At 39.5% G+C, this 20119-nt stretch overlaps 1 protein-coding gene across 10 annotated transcripts in view; it reads left to right on the top strand.

Moving 5' to 3' along the window:
* KANSL1 (KAT8 regulatory NSL complex subunit 1) overlaps positions 1–20119 on the top strand; it is a 184432-nt gene that overhangs the window by 157681 nt on the left and 6632 nt on the right. For 7 of the 10 annotated variants that reach the window (XM_069482743.1, XM_069482742.1, XM_069482739.1 and 4 more), the window contains 4 exons: positions 7825–7996; positions 16692–16874; positions 17364–17552; positions 17895–18043. In XM_069482743.1, coding sequence (XP_069338844.1) covers positions 7825–7996; positions 16692–16874; positions 17364–17552; positions 17895–18043 — 693 coding nt within the window. The remainder of the gene's footprint in view (positions 1–7824; positions 7997–16691; positions 16875–17363; positions 17553–17894; positions 18044–20119) is intronic. The other 3 variants (XM_069482744.1, XM_069482741.1, XM_069482740.1) reach the window with 1 other exon arrangement.

Raw genomic sequence — 20119 nt, 5'->3', positions numbered from 1 at the left:
AAAAATTATATTTAATATAAATGGCATCATGGTGTATATAGTCTACATCTTGATGGGTTTTGTTTTTTAAATTCACTATTGTGTTTTCAAGATCTCCATGTTGACATACATAATTTTAGTTTGGTTTTTATAAGTAGTCCACATTTCCTTAAAAAAGACTGTGTTTTATGCGGGTGTGAACATATCCACATCCTGTCACTTCAGGGTTCCAAATTTAAGCCACGTCTTGAGCCTATTAATTGTGTTTATGTCTTCTGTATCCTTTGGTCTGCTTTCTGTTTGTTCCTGTGGATTTGTCAGTTTCCTATAGTTCTTTCATTTTTAAAATTTACATATATATTTCCAGGCTGGCTGGTTAGGTGCATACAAACAAGGTCATGATTGTTATTCCTTCTTGGTCATTGCTTTCATCATTATGTAGTCTCCCTCTTGATATGTTTGTATTAGGTGTGTTTTTAAAAGGTGAGTTAAATCCATTTACATTTACTGTGATTACTTTTACATTTGGGATCATTTCTGCCACCTGTTTTTGGTTAAATCTTGCTTTTTATTAATCTTTTCCTTTGTTTTATTCCTTTCTTGCTGTCTATTGGAACTCATCTATTGAGTTCTTAAGTTTCCATTTGATTCTGTTTATGTATTTAAGAACTTTTGTCATCTTTTCATTTTTCTCCATTATTTCCTGAACATACTAAACATTTATTTTTTAACTCCTTGCCTGCTAGCTCCAAAATGTGGGGACTGTGTTTCTGTTGTGTGTTTTGTTTTTAATCAGTGTTGGATATTGTATATTTTTAAAGTTGTAGGTAGCTCTGATGATATTTTTCTCCAGAGAGGCTTCACCTTCTTCTCCTGGTAGGCCTGAAAACCTTAATCCATTTGGAGACTGAGCTGAGTTGTGGCTGGGTCACAGTTTGGGTAAGGCTCTGTCCACCTCTGGTTCATTCTTAGGGCCTAACTTTGTTTTCTACCCCCACTTCCAACTGAGAACCTGGTATGTTGATCAGTGCCCTTTCTTAGCATATCCTGAATGCTAATTCTAAGACTCCTCAACAAAGTGAGACTGCCGAAAGTTCCTCTCTACTTTTCAGAGGCTTTCTGCTTAGCTTCTTAGCTTTCTACCCTTCATAGCTTCAAAATTTGCCTTGGGAGCATTAGTGCCTAGCATTATGTCATGGTACTATGTTCTAGGTACTAGAACAGTTCCTTGTTCTTTCTCTTTCCTGGGAATTTGGCATTTCTAATGGTGTCCCTTTAGCTCTATAAAACAACCAAAATCTCAGTTCATGTCACTGTCCCCAGAAGTGGCTATCTACCACAGGACCAGATTCTAAGCATCTTTTCCGGAATCGACTAATGTCTCCAGGAAGCAGCAGCTACAGAATGGAAGCTCACTTCCATAGTTCCTTCCTCTTTGTAGTCTTGGCTCCTCAATATTGTCATTACTCTAGCATTTTCCTATCTTGAGTTGTGTGGTTCCGTTTTTTAACTTGGCTTTTCTAGTTATTCTCAGTGAGCGTGTTTGTTTGGTGTACACTACCCATAATATGTAATTTATTTGAAAAAATTGAGTTATTTATTCCTTTGTTTCCCCCCTACATTTTTCTGATTATATCCCAGTAGTAGTATTTCAAGTACTTCAAAGTTATTCAAGTAGTATTTGCTTGCCTCTTTGTGTATCTAACGATGTTTTATTTATTGGATGCTGGAGATTTAATTTTACTTGGTCATAGTATGTGAATTATGTTATCTTCCTTTAAAAAGGCTTTGTTTTGTTGGCAGGTAAAAACTCGTTGTTTGTTAGGACAGGTAAGAAGTAGCCTATAGTTTAGTTCCACAACTAAAGCAGGATCTTCTGGGTCTTTCTTGAATGCTCCATGCAACTTTGGCTGGTCACAGTTTAAAAACCCCCTAGCCTGTGTTACCTCTGGAAACCATTCAACTTACAGCTTCCCAGTTGCTCTTTGCCTGGCCTGACGGAGTTTCACCCTATACGTGCACTCCTTAGTATTCACCAAACACCGAAGGAAGGGGTCTCGTGAAGATTTCTGGAGTTCGTTTTCTGTATGGCTTCCTCCACAATTCCAGTTCCCCTAGCCTCTGAACTCTTAAGAGTTTGTTTTCTCAACTCAGTGAAACTGTTGTGCTCTGCTTTGAATCTTTCTCTCTGCTCTGCAGTCTAGAATGTACTTCCAGGCAAAAAACCAGGGCAATCTTAGAAGCCATCCTATTTGTTTCAGTCTTAAACTGCCTGTTTTGTAGTTTTCTAGTTTATGACTGGAAGGTAAATCTGATGATCACTGTTACTCTGTCATGGCCAGAAGCAGAAGTCCTGTGGTGTCCTTCCCCCCCCCCCCCCCAATTTTATACAAAGTTATTCAAGTACAACCCTGTGCCTTGAATTTTTCTAGGTGGGATGACCATTATGATTTTGCCCTGAGAGGAGACAGTTGGCAACGTCTGTAGTAATTTTTGGTTGTCACAAAAGGGTGGTCTGTGCACCATGAGGGTAAAGATGCTGGTAGCTATCTACAGTGCACAGGACGGGCCTCCCACAGCAAAGAAATGTCAGCTGTTGCGAACGTGCCATATACTAATTTAGCTGACATTTGTGTAATGTTGTAGCAGTTATAAAATCATTTTACCTTTCTCACAATGAAATTGGTTTTATTGATCTTTTTTTTTTTTAACAAGTGAGTAAATTTGAGGAAGACATATGACTTAAAAAAGGTCATAAAATTAACAAGAATCTAAAATTTGAAATTGGGGTCTTTGGTGGTAAATGTTCTACCATCAAATTCTTCCCTTAAATAAAAACAGCTATATTACATATGATTTTATAAAAATGATAGAGTTTCAGGCACTGTTCTAAGTGATTTTATACTCAAAACAATCTGTCAGGTGCTCTGCTGTTATGATAGATGAAGACAGTAGTAACTTGTCTAAAGTCACATGGCTAGTAAGTAGCAGAATCAGGGTTCAAACACAGGCAGTCTGGTTCCATAGCCCATATTTTTTAACCACTGTGTTTTCACAATTTTTTTAAAGATTCAAGTGTAATGTTTGTTTTTACATTTAAATCTGTATTTTGAATGTATTTGGGGGTGAGGCTGGAATCCAATTTTTTTTTTTCTAAATGACTTCTTGGTTTCCCTGATCCATTTATTGGCGGGGGGGGGGGGGGGGGGGTGGAAATCATCTTTTTTTTTTTTTTTTTTTCTTTTTTTTCTTTTTAAACTGCTTTTTAAATGTCTCCTTAGTTAAACAGTGAACTACTTTGGCCTATTTTTCTGCTCCTTAACCAAGAGCAGATTGTTTCAATTACCATTACTTGATAAGGTAAGGTATATCACCCCCTTCTACCTTTGCTTACCAGAAATTTTTGGCAGGAGGAAGCAGTCCCCTCACATTTATTCTTCCTGTTGTATGAAGATTATTTGCCTCTTCTACCCTTCCCTTCCCCCTCAAATCTATTAAATTTAAAATTCTAGATTAATTTGTAGAATATTAATATATTTAAGCTTTGTGTTTAAATTTCTTGTTAAACCTATTCCAGGGTATTTTTTTGTTATTACAGTCAAAAATAGACTCTTTTTTTGTTTGTATATTTTAAGAAGGTGATAATTTGGAGAAAAAGACCTGAGGTGAGGGATTGAACATGGACTTAGTGGGAGAAGAGCCAAGTACAAAGGCCCATGATCTGGAAGGTTGCCTGCCACATTGGAGAAATATAGCAGGGAGACCAGGGTAACTGGTAGTGTGAGCTAGGAAAGTAGCAGGAAATAAAAGGAAGTGAAGTCAGAGAGGGGATGGAGGTGAGAGGTGATATAGGGCCTTGTGTGAACCATTGCAAGAACTTTGGCTTTTATTTATCGTGAGATGAGAAGTCATTTGAAAGATTATGAGACTGGCATGATCGGATTGAGATTTTAAAACAAGATTACACTGATGACACACAGTAGTTGGAAGTGGGTGCAAGTAGGAGGCTATTGAAGAAACCCATATGAGAAAAGATAATGACTTGGACTAGGTTGATTATAGTTGAGGGTGGTATGAAGTGATTGAACTCTAGATACACTTAGAAGGTAAAGCCAAAAGGATTTCATGACTGGATATGGGGTTGTGATTAAAAGAGGGGACTTTAAGGTGACCTAAATCCATGGATTTAGGACTGAGCAGCTAGAAGTTGGGGAAGAGCAGGAGCCTCAGGTTTGAGTATGTTAACTCTGAGATGCTTTTTAAGTCTTAAGTAGAGCTGTTGAGTGGACAGTTAAATGTCCAAGTCTGAAATTAATGTTATTTGATTTCCTAATATTATATAATTTAATATTTAGCAATAAATCCCTACATGCTCATGAGACTTGTTTATATTTATTGGATTTTTTATTTTTTTTTTTATTTTTTTTTTTTTTGAGACAGAGTCTCACTCTGTTGCCCAGGCTAGAGTGAGTGCCGTGGCGTCAGCCTAGCTCACAGCAACCTCAAACTCCTGAGCTCAAGGGATCCTCCTGTCTCAGCCTCCCGAGTAGCTGGGACTACAGGCATGCACCACCATGCCCGGCTAATTTTTTCTATATATATATTTTTTTTTTAGCTGTCCATATAATTTCTTTCTATTTTTAGTAGAGATGGGGTCTCGCTCTTGCTCAGGCTGGTCTCGAACTCCTGAGCTCAAACGATCCGCCCACCTCGGCCTCCCAGAGTGCTAGGATTACAGGCGTGAGCCACCGCGCCCGGCCTGGATTTTATTTATTTATTTATTTATTTATTTTTAGACAGAGTCTCACTCTGTTGCCCAGGCTAGAGTGCCGTGGTGTCATAATAGCTCACAGCAACCTCAAACTCCTGGGCTCAAGTGATCCTCCTGCCTCAGCCTCCCAAGTAGCTGGGACTACAGGCATGTGCCACCATGCCCGGCTAATTTTTTCTGTATATTTTTAGCTGTCCAGCTAATTTCTTTCTATTTTTAATAGAGATGGGATCTTGCTCTTGCTCAGGCTGGTCTCGAACTCCTGACCTCGAGCAGTCCTCCCTCCTCAGACTCCCAGAGTGCTAGGATTACAGGCATGAGCCCCCCGCGCCTGGCCTATTCATTGGATTTTTAAAATTTATTTTTTTAATGTTGTAAAATATACAGTTTTCTGAGGGTTTTTTTGTTTAACAAATAGATTCATGCAGATAAGTTGGCATCTTGTTTCAGTGAAAGTGTGTGTATATTTAACAAGTTTATCTGCAAGATAAATTCTAGGTGTGGATTTGTGCAGTGTATGAATTGAGTAATTTTAAAGATGGCCAAGTTTTCAAAAAAGTTATAAAATTTATCGTTTAATAAAAGTGTTAAATGTATTTTATATACTCCTAGGTTCTATTAATATTCTACAGTTTTTAATTAAAAAATGAGATTGATGTTTAAGTTATATGTATGCACAATGCCCTTTGTCAAATTTTAAATCAGGATACTGCTGTTTTCTAAAAGGACCATAGAAACCATTCTATTTTTTATGCCTGCACCATTTTAATTGAATAGAAATTATCTATTCTTTAATCAGACTAGTCTGAGATCCTATCCCTTTTTAGGTATGCATATTATATTCCCTGATTAGATGTAATATGAAAATATGTAACATTTAAACATTATAGACATGTTTAATGTAGAAGATGAGAGCACTTGATACATACCACCTTTGCGATAATAACCATATCAGTGGTTTTGTGCACATTCCTCAATCTTTTCTCTGCATATTGTAAATGTCTTTCTTATTTTGATAGCATCACTACGTCAAGACTTTCTGTTTTTACCTTGGCTCTTTGGATATTTCTCCAGATTAGCTTATAGGGACTTAGAAATGGCTAAAATGGAATGTTCCATTTATAGGTAGCTATAGGTAGCCAGTTTTTTCACTTAAGATCTTTTTTTAAAGGAATTTTTATATATTTGCATTTTTAACCTTTTTCTCTTTGTTAGGCCAGTTTTATAGCTTATCTGGTTAATTGGTCTGTTACTATCTATCTGCTCCTGAGAAGGGTGGGTATAAAAACGAAGAAAAGCAAAGCCTCGGAGAATGTTTGATAAATTTGTTATTTCTACCATGTATAATATTTCCTCTTTTGTAATTTCTGCTATCATCTTAATCTGTTTTCTTAGTTTTACTTTGTTATTCTTGCCATATTCTTTTTATTCTACACCTAAATGTATTAGCTTTTGACTTAAGGGGTATGCTCTAGCCATAAAATGGAATGTTGTTAGTGTCCCATATGGAGAGCTAGTTGATGTCATACATCAGTGTATGAGGAAAAAAACATACTTTCCTTTTAAATCTTCTTCATTTTATTTTTATCTTTTTGTAATCTTTTTAATATTGATAGTTTCGGTGCAATTTTTAGATCCTAACCAATTTTCCTAAATCTTCCCATTCATCTACTGTGTGGTCTGGTTTTCATCCCTGCCAAATTTATTTCCCCCTCTTTTTACTTTAAAATGTCATCTCCTCCAGAAAACCAGGCCTGGTTAAATAGGGTGCAAGAGATATTTTTTCCAAAACAATACCAGTTCATGTTGTCTACGCAGAAGTGTCATGTTTAGTTGGTATCATTCCCTTTCTGTGACATCTACTTCTGTGCAATTTGCCTAGTCTGACCTTCAGTGGGACCTTCTTTGCATGCCAGTCATCTATGTGATTGCCAAGAAAGAGGCATTTGGGGGAGTGTTGATAAAGACTACATTCTAGTGGAGTTTTAATGCTATCTTTTTGTCTTTATTCTTACACTGCACTTGCTTCTAGGATCCCTTCTCATAATGCCATTCCACAGGCAAGTGCTTTGTTTCCAGGACTGTGTGCTGGCCAAATGACTTTATGAGTTATGCTTTGGCAGATGCCCGCTTGTTCAGCCTAATGTAGGGATCCTGCATTCAGCATGACCTGAAGTTTCCTCCTCAAAGCATAAAATTGTAAAAATCACGTCTTTTATAGGATTAAATCTTTTGAAGACTTAAATTAGTTCATATTTCACTCTGGACTTACTTAGCTGGAGAGATTATTGATTATTGTGCCCACATGTATGCAAAGGAAGTTTAATAGAAAAAGAGTAGTTAATGAGTTACAGCTCAGGAAAACTTGCCACCTTGTTTGAGACCACCTTAAAGTCCATGAAGATGGTGAAAGCATGCAGGTTTTATAAAGTATTCTCAGAAAGCAGAGTTTTATTATAGTATTCTTTTTTTTTTTTTTTTTGAGACAGAGTCTCACTCTGTTGCCCAGGCTAGAGTGAGTGCCGTGGCGTCAGCCTAGCTCACAGCAACCTCAAACTCCTGGGCTCAAGCGATCCTCCTGTCTCAGCCTCCCGAGTAGCTGGGACTACAGGCCTGCACCACCATGCCCGGCTAATTTTTTTTATATATATATTTTAGCTGTCCATATAATTTCTTTCTATTTTTAGTAGAGATGAGGTCTTGCTCTTGCTCAGGCTGGTCTGGAACTCCTGAGCTCAAACGATCCACCCACCTCGGCCTCCCAGGGTGCTAGGATTACAGGCGTGAGCCACCGCGCCCGGCCCTATAGTATTCTTTTATACTATCACAAGTTTGATACGTAGGTTAGCAGTAGGGCTTCAAGTAATTGACTTTCATCATTGAAGAAGAAGCAAGTTTCCTTACTCACTTTGAAGGTCAGTATGTTGGATAAGTGGAAATCTTAAACTCATCAACCATTCTGTTAACAGTGTCATAGAGGTATCTAGAAAGGTTTTCTATGTCTTTGGAATAACAAGTGGGGAGCAGGGTTTTATCAGAGCTGAATTGTCAGAGTTTTGTTTGGCTTTTCACAGGTTCACCGGAACAGTACAATCCGCTCTGGCTGTGATGTGAATCCATCCTGTGCACTGTGTGGTTCAGGCAGTATCAACACCATGCCTCCTGAAATTCACTACGAAGCCCCTCTGTTGGAACGGCTCTCCCAGTTGGACTCTTGTGTTCACCCTGTTCTAGCATTTCCAGATGGTAAGAAAAACCACAGGATATAAAGTGTAATGAATGAGACTTAAGAGAGGGTTCTGTGTGAAAAAATCAGCCAAGGTCCAGTTGCAACTCAGTTGCTCTCAGGGCATCACTTCCTATGAACAGTCTTCGCTTAGAATTTTGCAGAAAGGGTGTAACAGATCCACCAAACCAGAAGAAGGTGCCACTAGAAGATTGCAATGTGCTGAGAGGTTTTCCTCTCAATCTTCAAGTGTGCCTAGGAGGGGACTGGGGTTTGTTGTCTCTAGCCACAAGTAACCTAGTCCATTATTCCATAGTATATCTTTAAAAATGTATTGTCACCAGGGTGGTGGCTCACACCTGGAAGGCCAGACTTTGGGAGCCTGAGGCAGGAGGATCACTTCAGGCCAGGAGTTCGGGACCAGCCTGGGGAACATAGCCAGAGCCTGTCTCTACAAAAAAAAAATTTTTAACATTAGCTGAGTGTGGTGGCACATGCCTGTAAGTCCCAGCTACTTGGGAGGCTGAGGTGGGAGGATCGCTTGAGCCCATGAGTTTGAGGTTGTAGTGAGCTCTGATAGCATCACTGCATTCCAGCCTGGGTGACAGAGTAAGATCCTGTCTCAAAAAAAAAAAATTATCTGTGTGTACCATGGTGTAAACTAGGATGAGCAGCACTGTTCTAGGAGAATGTCTTCATGTTGGGGTTTCTGTATAATGTGACAGCTTTCCAGTGTGTGCATTAGCTCATATCCTCATGGTTTTCATGTACTGTTTAGAATTTCTAAAGTTTATCTGCTTGATAAATCTCTGCATCTTACAGTCCTCCCTTTTCACACCTCCACCTCTCCCACTTTGCAGAATAAAAACATTCCTTTTGGCCATATTGAGTCTGACTGTGAATCTTGCCCCAAAGTATAAAAATCTTTGATGGGTGGGAGCACCAAACAAAGGTACCATTTCTAAGAGTTCTCAGCTGCTGAAGGAGAATCCCTTGGGAATTGAGTGAAAAAGAGCTTTGAATTTAATAAATAAAACGAAGATGGAACTACCTTGTTTTGTCTAGACTACAACTTATGGCAAGGTTTCTAGCCTTGTCTTAGAATACATATTAAGGGAATTAATAACTAAAGACAGACTTTTCACTAAAGTCTGTCTAAGTAAGTTTAAAAGGAAGATTTTTTTCTTTAATTAAGCTGAATTTATATGCCAAAGTTTTAATTGATATATTTTAAAGCATATCTAGTATTCTAGAAAATAAAATCTTTACAACTATCTGAATTTACGATTTTTTAAAAATTACATTTCAGGCCAGGCACAGTGACTTCTGCCTATAATCCTAGCACTTGGGAGGCTGAGGCAGGAGGATTGCTTGAACCCAGGAATTTGAGGTTGCAGTGAGCCATGATGACACCACTGCACTCTAGCCTGGGCAGCAGAGTGAGACCCTGTCTCAAAAAAATAAAAAAATTACATTTCAGGTGGGAGTACATGAGCAAAAATGTTTTGAAACCACTGTCTATAGATAGACTACAGGAATCCAGTGCTCTCATAATCTGTAATGGTTTCATAGATTTCCACATAATTTCGTTGTATGTTCCCAACCTACAGAAAATAGGAATTTCTTCTCAAATCTCTGTGGTATTTTATTTTTATATGTTAATGACTTATATTATGGCTGTTTATGTACTTATTTTCCATTACTTAAATTTTAATCTCCTGGGGGGTAATGGATTTTTGTTTTTCATGTTCTGTTTTTCATAAAACCTCACAGACAGACTACAGATTTTTCATAGAATAACTGAAATAGGAGTCTGAGGAATAGAAAGAATCATGTGGGATGTGGGGTTTACTTGGTCGTGTGAGAAAAAACATAGAAGTGCGTGGTATATAAACTTATTCTTAAAGGGCCAGCTGGTAAACATTCTAGGTTTTGCAGGCCATATAATTAATGTCAGTTTATGTCACAAGTGCTCGACTTTGCCATTGTAGCACAACAGCATCCATAGACAATATGTAAACAAATGGAAATGGCTGTGTTACAATAAAATTTTATTTAGAAAAAGTCATTGCCAGGGCTGGGCGCGGTGGCTCACTCCTGTAATCCTAGCACTGTGGGAGGCCAAGGCGGGCAGATCGTTTGAGCTCAGGAGTTCAAGACCAGCCTGAGCAAGAGCAAGACCCCGTCTCTACTAAAAAATAGAAAGAAATTAGCTGGACAACTAAAAATACACAGAAAAAATTATCTAGGCATGGTGGCACATGCCTGTAGTCCCAGCTACTTGGGAGGCTGAGGCAAAAGGATTGCTCAAGCCCAGGACTTTGAGGTTGCTGTGAGCTAGGCTGACTCCACGGCACTCTAGCCAGGATGACAGAGCAGGACTCTGCCTCAAAAAAAAAAAGAAAAGAAAAAGTCATTGCCAACCCTTGTCCTAGAGAATCCCTCTTATAATTGATAGTTGATCCCGTTAGATGACTGTAATCCCCTGTTCTGCATCTGTTCTTTAAATTATTGAATTCTTTCTGGCCATCTGAATCCAGTAGCTACCAAAATTTTTGGCTTTTGTTACTGAAAGCCTCTATGACTGTCACAAGGATGCAGTATAATATTTCTGCTGTCATGTGACCTCTTGCAAAAGTAAAAAATTTAGAAAACATGGACCGCATGGATGGCAAGCTAGTCAGGAGTTGCTGCAGCAGTAATAAACTTTAGAACATAATGAGTGGAAAACACTGAGACATCTTCCAGAGTCACTGAATTTTACCTTCTGCCATTGGATTATATAGCCCTTATAACTTCAGTTATTATTTATGTAGCATTTTATGGTTTACAAAGCGTTTTCTCATATTTGTCTCATTTGCGTCTTTCAGAAGTCTTGTAAAGTGTTACTTCAGTTTTACAGATCAGGGATGGCTAATGAATTTCAATGGCTTTAGAATTCAAAGCCAGATTATGTGATACCTGTCCTTTCACATTACATGTTCCTTCCTGCATAGGTTATTAAGAGTAGTCACGTTTCTACCCATTTCAGGGTTCTGGCTACAGACAGAGCTAGCTACCAGGAAGACTTGGATACATTTCTTTGGTTACTCTCTCAGGATTACTGTGTTGAATTGTATAGTCTCATATTTAAAGAAGGGTAAGAGAGAGGCCTAGAGTGGTACTCCCTGGGTATCACCTGATAAACATGATAGCCATTTCTTTGTCAACAGCGTTACCATGTACAGTGGCAGATATTGTCCTCCAATGCCTAATCGAATATACCCAGACCACCTGTCTGTCATGTCCTGTTCCATCACTCAACATTTCTACTAGGGAGGTACCCATCCCTCTTCACATTTTCTGTCCTGCTGACTGCTGCCATGCTGCCATACCTTGCGTTTCTCCACAGCATCCTTTTCCAACTATAGGCAGCAATGAGGGTGAAAGAAAGATATGGAACACCACTTTCTCTGGTCTTCATTATTTTCATTTTCCTGCGTCTAAATACTGTTTTTCTCTCTCTCTTTCTCTCTCTCTCTCACACACACACACACACACACACACACACGTCCTCCTAACCATAGCCCTGGGGTTTGGATAAGAAAGTTTGTCATTAAATTCTCTTTATGAGACTGTAAATGAGAAAATATATATATCTCCATCCCTAGTAGGATCTATGAACTGCTGTATTTGCCTGTGGATTAATTAGACTTCTTAGGTTGACCTGGAGACCTAATTACCATATATATAATCTTCCTATTAGAGTAATTTTGCTTTGATCCAAACAACTGCCACATTCAGAATACAGTCTAGGGCCGGGCACGGTGGCTCACGTCTGTAATCCTAGCACTCTGTGAGGCCGAGGCGGGAGGATCGTTTGAACTCAGGAGTTCAAGACCAGCCTGAGCAAGAGCGAGACCCCATCTCTACTAAAAATAGAAAGAAATTAACTGGACAACTAAAAATATATAGAAAAAATTAGCTGGGCATGATGGCACATGCCTGTAGTCCCAGCTACTTGGGAGGCTGAGGCAGAAGGATTGCTTGAGCCCAGGAGTTTGAGATTGCTGTGAGCTAGGCTGACGCCATGGCACTCTAGCCAAGGCAACAGAGCGAGACTCTGTCTCAAAAAAAAAAAAAAAGCAGTCTATTTGTAAATTAGAAGATTCCTAGGGAATCCAGAGATACCAACTCCAGAGGGCACCATTCACATTATATTCTATGTGAATATCACCCCCTGATATATTAAGATTCCCAATATATTATTCTGTAGCAACCTGTAACAGTGAACACCAGCAAATCAGCATACTACTGTGTAGATCAAACATTTGTGTGTCACATTTGACCACTGGGGCCACCCTTCTGCAACCTCTTTAAAAGATTTCCAATTTTTTTCCCCTTAACTAGATTAAATATTTTTGGCTCATTCTTTAGTTCCTGTGGATGATTACATTTGTTTGAATGTGATGCTTTGCTGTTTTCTGGCCCCATAGGACAAATATTTTTTTTTTTTTTAAGTAGGATTTTACTGTTTCCTAACCAGTTTGTGTAGTTTGTTATGATGACAATCAGCTGCTGCTCTTTATCCTGGAGTTCTGTCTCCTACCTTGACCACACCTCAGCTACTCGCATTAAGTGTATCTGGGTGTGATAGAAATTGAGGAACTGTATACAGCCATCTTTATGCCTGGCTGTGGAAGGTGGAGGGATTAGGGGTACAATACCTATTAGTATTCCAGCAGGAGGGGCTTCGATTCCTTGTTGCCTCAAGTAATCAAGTCTAGTCAATCCTTAGTGGAAAATGTAGAGGGTACATAATCTTGGGCGAAAGAATGTTAACTTTTGAAGTTTGTAAAAAGGGCTTTAATAAGAGCACCACCTGCTGGCCATGAAGATCTATGCTGTTGTGAGAAAGCTTGCCAAACTGCACATATGAAGCTACCACAACTTCCCAGCAGGAGGAAGAAGTGAGCATTACAAAACACCCCAAAAAAGTGTGCCTGAGAAAATGGTGGAAAATAATGAGCAAAACAGTGAAGTGGATCATGGAATTTCAAACCCTGGTGGGCCTGAAGTGTCAGGGTCTTTTCATTTTGTTTGAGGAAACAGTAACTTAAGATGGCATTAGTAATCTGTTTTAGTTTCCTGTTATTTACCTGATAAGGATCTGCACCCTCTTCTCTGCTTATAGCACTTTAACCCCATTGCCTATGCAGGTATGGAACGTGGGAAGTCCACTATCTGAGTGGATCCCTGTTGTGTTCTCTTCTATTTCATATCCTTTCTTTGCTTACTTTCAGGTCCTGTATCCCATCTGTTTTAGATTTTTAACCCTTTGCCTGTCCTAGGTATTACTTACTGATCAGTTAGTAGGTGAACTCAGACCAGAGATTCCTGTGAGATCATTTTTGTTTGCTGACTGGGGAACTTAACTGAGTTTCTGTTCACTCTTACGTGGAAGCATTTAAAAGGAAACACAGCAAACTTATAAAAAAGTCTGGCAGTATAGGTCCCTTAAACAGTTTATTATCTCTTGCTGCTTATTCAGCATGTTTAAAGGGGAATGTGCTCTTGATTATGCTTAATACTTCAGCTCTAGGACGCAGAGTGGTGTTCTAACCATTGAGTGGAGGAGATTAGAAGTGAGCTTTTTAGCTGTAGAGTCATTGGTTCAACCTGTTAGAGTTGAGAGACTCAGTAGTCATGTAGTCTAGCAATAACAAATAGATGTCCTTTCTTGTGCTTACTCAAATTGATAGTAGCTGTCTGGAGTTACTTAATTTATTGTTTGAGAAAAATCTGAGGTCTTGGATACAACAAGAAAGACTGTTGTGATTGGTTGGCTTGTGGTTGCAGCAGATGGGAGAATTGGAGGGTGGAGCCATGTGTGCTATGATGTTGCCAACCCTGACCTAGCCTCCTGCCTCATTTTATAGGCGATGCTAAAGCCCAGCTAAATGATTTATTCTTGTTTTCTCTTCCTACTCAGCGATACAAGTAAGACCTGAATCCAGGCCTGCTTATTTCTACTTCATTGCTATTTTCACTATAACCAGGTGTCTCATACCCCTATCTCCTTTTTTCCTCTATATTCATTTTCAGGTTTGGGAGACCAATGAATGGGGAAAATAAAAGGAAAAAATAAAATCACTGTTGTCTTGGAGTCCCATTACACACACACACACCCCCTCCCTTTGCTAAGTGGGAGAACTGTTCTGCTGACAAAGGGGTATCCTGGTATATACAGGAAGTATTCTCTTCCCTTTCTTGAGCCTTTATTGTACATTCCTGCTCAGTCCATATTTCAGATTATTCTGTAGGGCTGAGTGCTTCTAGATAGTGCTTTCTTTCCTTCACACCTAAAGAATTTCTATCGTTGATATCTCTAAACTCAATTCTTGATTGTTGATTAATGAATTAATGGGGAAACCTTTTTTTTTAAAGTGATGTATTTATTTTAAGAGTTGGGATAGGTGAATTTTTTTTCAGTGTGAAAAAGAATGATTATGAAAAAAATTTCAGAAGACACTGCTGTCATCAGAGACTGTGTCTCAACACTTGGACATGTAGCAAATAAAACTTTTAATAGTTTTCCTCATTTGTTTCACTGCCTTTAAGTCTATTTTCAGAGAGATCTATGGAGCTGAGACTGCTTTCCCATTGGGAAAAATCATCCTTGAGAATGTTAACTATTTCATTCACTCAGGAGTGGTTAAGTTTTTTTTACACTGCACTACTGCCTTGAAAAATAATCCTGTACTCTCTTTCCTTGGGAATAATTTGAGAAATACCAGACTTCACCACAGAATCAAACCTCTCCATCCTCTGGATCAATGAGTCTCACAGTGTAGTGACTGAAAGTGTGGGCTTTAGCGTTGTATAATCCTGAGTTTAAATATTAGTTGTTACTTATTAAACCGTGTAACCTTGGACATATTAATCGTTAATTTACCTCTCTGAACCTGTTTCCTGTCTTTAAAATAAGCTTAATGCTTACCTCATGGAATTGCTGTGAAGATTAAGTGATACATTCATGATGATAGATACAGTGCCTGTGGAGAAATAAAAAGAAAAAAGTAGCCCAAGGCACATGCAGGAATAAGGTCTTGTGTGTGGGAGCTGTTTAGAGGAGGTTCTTTGCTCAGAATTAAAGGGCACAAAGAGTAGGGATAGGCATTTGTTTGGGTGATAAGTTTGGACTCATTTTGGAATAGCTAGATTGGATTTTCCTTTCCTCTGCTCTTACTCCACCAGTGCCTTCTTGCATCTAGTAGTGATGTTTCATTCTATGTCAAGCAGTGGATATGAACTCTGGGCTGGAACTTTTGAGTGTGTCCCGGTTGGTTACTGATTCCCAGAAGGAACTGGGAGCTGACAAAAAATGTGCTGGCCTTTAGATTGAAATAGCCCTGGAAACCTTTGCAGAACACTGAAAAAAGACTCACATCTGTATCCATAGTGTTGAAATTTCAGAATATTGAAAACATAAAAAGCAAAATCTAAAATTATAAATTGTCACCAGAAGTTCCAGCCAAAGTAATAAGGCGAGAAATAAAAATAAAAGGCATACAGATCAAAAAGGAAAAAAATCAAATCTCTGATTTGTAGATTACATACTTATGTATATATTATAGAAAGTCCTGTTGAATCAGTGAAAGCTATAACTAAGGAATTTAACAAGATCACAGGATACAAGGTCATTATATAAAAATTTATTGTATTTCTATATACAAGCAATGAGCAACTGGCAATTGAAATTTTAAAAGGTACTATCTTTTATAACAGCATCAAAAACCCCAAAATACTTGGGAATAAACTTAACAAATATATATAGGCTATACATTAAAAACTACCAGACACTGCTGAGAGAGAATCAAAGAAAACTGAAATAAATGGAGAGATACTGTGTTCATGTGTTGAAGGATTCAGTATTGATGGTAGAACAGATGAAATTTCTCCCCATATTGATCTTCCCCCCCCCCCCCCCCCCCCCCGGAGATAGCAGTGGAGAACCAAATTGATCTTTAAGAGTCACTTTAATACCACAGGCTTTTTGTTGTTGTTGTTTTTCACAAAAGCTGAAAAGACAAAAACTAGACCACTTACAAGTAAATAGAAATCAGATTCCCTCTTATATACAACAGTAGATATTACAGTACATGGAAGAAGAACTTTAAAGATCTGAAGGGGAAATGGTTTTAAATCTAGAAATTCCTTTTTTAAAAGAAATTACTCAAGGATATATTCTTGGAAAAATAAAAAATGATTCTAAGAAAGTTGGAAAGATAAGAAACAGTGTAAAAAAATTATAATTAAATCTAAAAGATTGTTGATTTGTGATATTGAACATTAACCAGTCAGCTAAAAATCTTCTATAATCTCAAGGTGGGAGAGGTGTTGGGGCTACAGAGGAAGGAGGGAGAATAATATATAGTTCTTGTTTGGAGAGAATATAGTGCCTGATACCAAGTTGACAGTTAATGAATAAACTCTAAGCAAAAGTGCCTTGCTTGGGGATAAAAGAATGACCTTCAAAATTCACATAAACAGATCTTCCATATGACAGTGCTTTTCCTGCCAAGTGTCAGGCTACTTGGCAAATAAAAGAGGGGTGGGATGTAGGTCTTGAGAACTGGAGAGTCCAAGTGACTAGCGAACAAACCTCACTTCAGGAGAGAAGAGCCCAGGGGCCAGGTGTTTGCACTAACCTGCAGTGTTTTGTGTTTCTTGCAGATGTTCCCACAAGCCTGCACTTCCAGAGCATGCTGAAATCTCAGTGGCAGAACAAACCTTTTGACAAAATCAAACCTCCCAAAAAGTTTTCACTTAAGCACAGAGCACCCATGCCAGGCAGCCTGCCAGATCCAACTCGTAAAGACAGGCACAAGTTGGTCAACTCCTTCCTAACAACAGCCAGTAAGTTTCAGGGAACCGGGGAATCCTCTGTCATTTCAGTTATTTTTCATTCCTTTTATATTCTCAGGTTACTGATTTGCTATGCCAGTATGTTGGGGTTGGGAGAGGCAATTGACTGATACACATTCAGCCAGTTACTTCTTCTGCTTGTCTTGGATGCTCTTAGATGGAGTTTGGGAGCTCTTCGAGACACTGTGGGTCTTGGGACATGACCCAGAATGTTCAGTGAACAGCCAACAGTGGCATGGTATTGGGTTCATCTGTGGGCAGGCTGTCTTTTGTAGCCTAGTGTCACATTTCTTTGGTTCTGGACTCCCTGTGCCTGTCCTAGCCATTGTACTATTTATTAGAAGATTCAGTCTTGAAGGACTGTCCTGCTGCCCTTGGGTGTACCGAATTGGCCTTGGGAGAACTCAAGAGTTTACAATTCAAATAAGAAAAGATTTGAGAGAAGGTATTTCACAGCTCTTTTTCTGTTCCCCTCTTCAGAGCTGTCCCATCACCAAACCCGGCCTGACAGGACCCACAGGCAGCACTTAGACGATGTGGGGGCCGTGCCCATGGTGGAACGAGTGACAGCGCCAAAAGCAGAGCGCTTGCTCAACCCACCGCCACCCGTGCATGACCCAAACCACAGCAAAATGAGATTGCGAGACCATTCATCTGAGAGAAGTGAAGGTAGGGCCAGGCCTATGGCTCCTCTACCTGCAATGCACCTGCTCAGGGCTTTCTGGGGCAACCTAGGCTTCTCTTAATTGCCCCCAGCTTTGTCCTTCACTTTCTAGGAAGGCAGAGTAGGGGGATGCTACTGCTTCTAAATGCAGGTCACACTTCTTAACCACCGCAGCAACCTCTGCCCAGCCCCTACCTCCCATCGACCAGTTTGCTTCACTTTTTTATCCTCTAGGCTTAGAAAGCGTTTTTGCCTTTAGTGTGTATTGCTGCCTTTCCTAGCTTATGTTAGAAGTTTCACTGGTTAAGATAGCCATGTATTCCTCTCTTTTCTGTTGACTTCTGCAGTGTTGAAGCATCACACAGACATGAGCAGTTCGAGCTACTTGGCAGCCACTCACCATCCACCACACAGTCCCTTGGTGCGGCAGCTCTCCACCTCATCCGACTCCTCCGCACCCACCAGCTCTAGCTCACAGGTTACAGCCAACACGTCTGTAAGTACCTGTGTGGAGTTGGCCGGGTGTTCCTCTGCATGTTGCAGCTCACTCAAGGGGCTCTGTAGGAGGACGTGGGTAGAGGGTGGGTTGTGGAAACCAGGGCATTTATAGGAACTCAGCTCATCGTGATGTATGTATGTATGTATCATTGTTAAGTCAAAGTGGTGGTATTTGACTTTTTGTTGAGTTATTTTCATAGAGATGGATTTATGCTGAGTTGTCCATATAGAGCACTTAATGAAGAGACAGACTCTTAAGGTGGTCTGTAACTATTCAAGATCTGTGGGGCTAAGTTTCACACAAGGCTTAATAATACTATGGAACCCTGTTAGCCTAAGAAGTGAATGTGAGAGGGGAGGGTTGGAGGAGCAATACCTGCGGGCATTGGAGACATTTGACTTCCTTGTTTTTACTCTCCTGGTGAGTGGAGATGGCATACTGAGACGAAATACTGGGTGTTAGGGTGCTGGAAGGGAAGGGAGAAAGTAGAGCCCATGCTTTTTAGGTGGATAGAACAGAATTACAGATCTAGCAGGCAACCATGGCAGTACTACATGTAGTATACTTAAAATGGCAGGCCATTTGGTGCACATTTGTGTGCACACACACATACCCCAATCAGCTTTTACAGTAACGCTCTCTTATAGTAATGTACAGTCATTCCAGGCACGTTCCCATTAATTTCATTCTAGTATTTTAATCCCTCTTGAACATACAGACCTGTAGATGCTTTGTATCTACTAAAGTGTCCTTTATATAATAGTGGTAATAGTAAAAATAAAACTCAGCAGTTGTAATGTTTGTTGAACACTTAACTGTGTGCCACTGCTAAGTGGTTTACATGTGTTACCCTATCTCGTAGGCATGAAAACAGAGGTTTTCCCAAGTTAAGTAAATTGCATAAGGAAACGAAGCTTGTGAGGGTTAGACTTGTGATTCAAACCCAGGCAGCCTGACTACAGAGCCAACTCTCCTACCATTACACTACACAGTCTAAGCCTGGGTAGGGGCATTGCAGAGGTGACTTATGAAACTCCTCCAGAGCTTAGATCAAGAAACTCCTAAGCTTGCAAAATGTGCTCATTAGGCTCCTATAATCAGGTGGGAATTTACATTGCTCTCTCTTTGCTCTTAGAAATCAATCTCTTCCAAACAGCCTCGTTGCTCTTCTGACACCCTCAACTTTTGTCTAAGTAGATGTGTAGTATCCCCCACACTCTCAGCTATCCACCAGCAAAGGGTGAATTTTAGATAACCAAAGTATGTAAAAGAAAGCCTAATTCTGATAGAAAATCTGAACTCTGAGATTCAGGACTTGGTGAGTACTTTAGTATTTTTCTCACCTACCAGCCTTCGGGTGTCTGGAGAATGTTAACATAGGCCTGAATCATTTGAAAGTTTTACATATTATTTATTGAGTACAAATTTTTTATGTAGCACTATGTGGACCCTGAAGGCACTCGTTACCAAATTTTTTCAAAGACTCTGAAATTAGGCTGGGCATAGTAGCTCACACCTGTAATCCTAGCACTTTGGGAGGCAGAGGCAGAAGGATTGCCGGAGGACAGGAGTTCAAGACCAGCCTGAGCAAGAGGGAGACCCTGGCTCTGTGAAAAATTATCCAGACATGGTCACCTGTAGCCTCAGCTACTAGGGAGGCTGAGGCAGGAGTATGGCTTGAGCCCAGGAGTTTGAGGTTGCTGTGAGCTGTGATGATGCTCCTGCATTCTAGCCTGGGTGTCAGAGCGAGACCCTGTCTCAAAAGAAAAAAAAGACCGATTTATTTAATAGTAAGAAGATAAGCTAAATGTAGTTGTCCTTTGGTATCCGTGAGAGATTGGTTCCAGAACCTACTGTGGATACCATAATCCACAGATGTTTAAGCCCCTAATATAAAATGGTGTAGTGTTTGCATATAACCAATGCACATCTTCAAGTACTTTATAATACCTAATACAATATAAATGCTATGTAAATGATTGCTAATACTGTATTGTTTAAGGAATAATGACAAGAAGAAAAGTCTGTATACATGTTCAGTACAGACACAATTTGTTTTCCCAAATAATTGGT

Source organism: Eulemur rufifrons, chromosome 9 (assembly GCF_041146395.1).
Source record: "Eulemur rufifrons isolate Redbay chromosome 9, OSU_ERuf_1, whole genome shotgun sequence".
In the NCBI taxonomy this organism is placed as follows: domain Eukaryota; kingdom Metazoa; phylum Chordata; class Mammalia; order Primates; family Lemuridae; genus Eulemur; species Eulemur rufifrons.
Note: the sequence above shows the minus strand (reverse complement) of the source record. Positions and strands in the feature narration are given on the sequence as shown.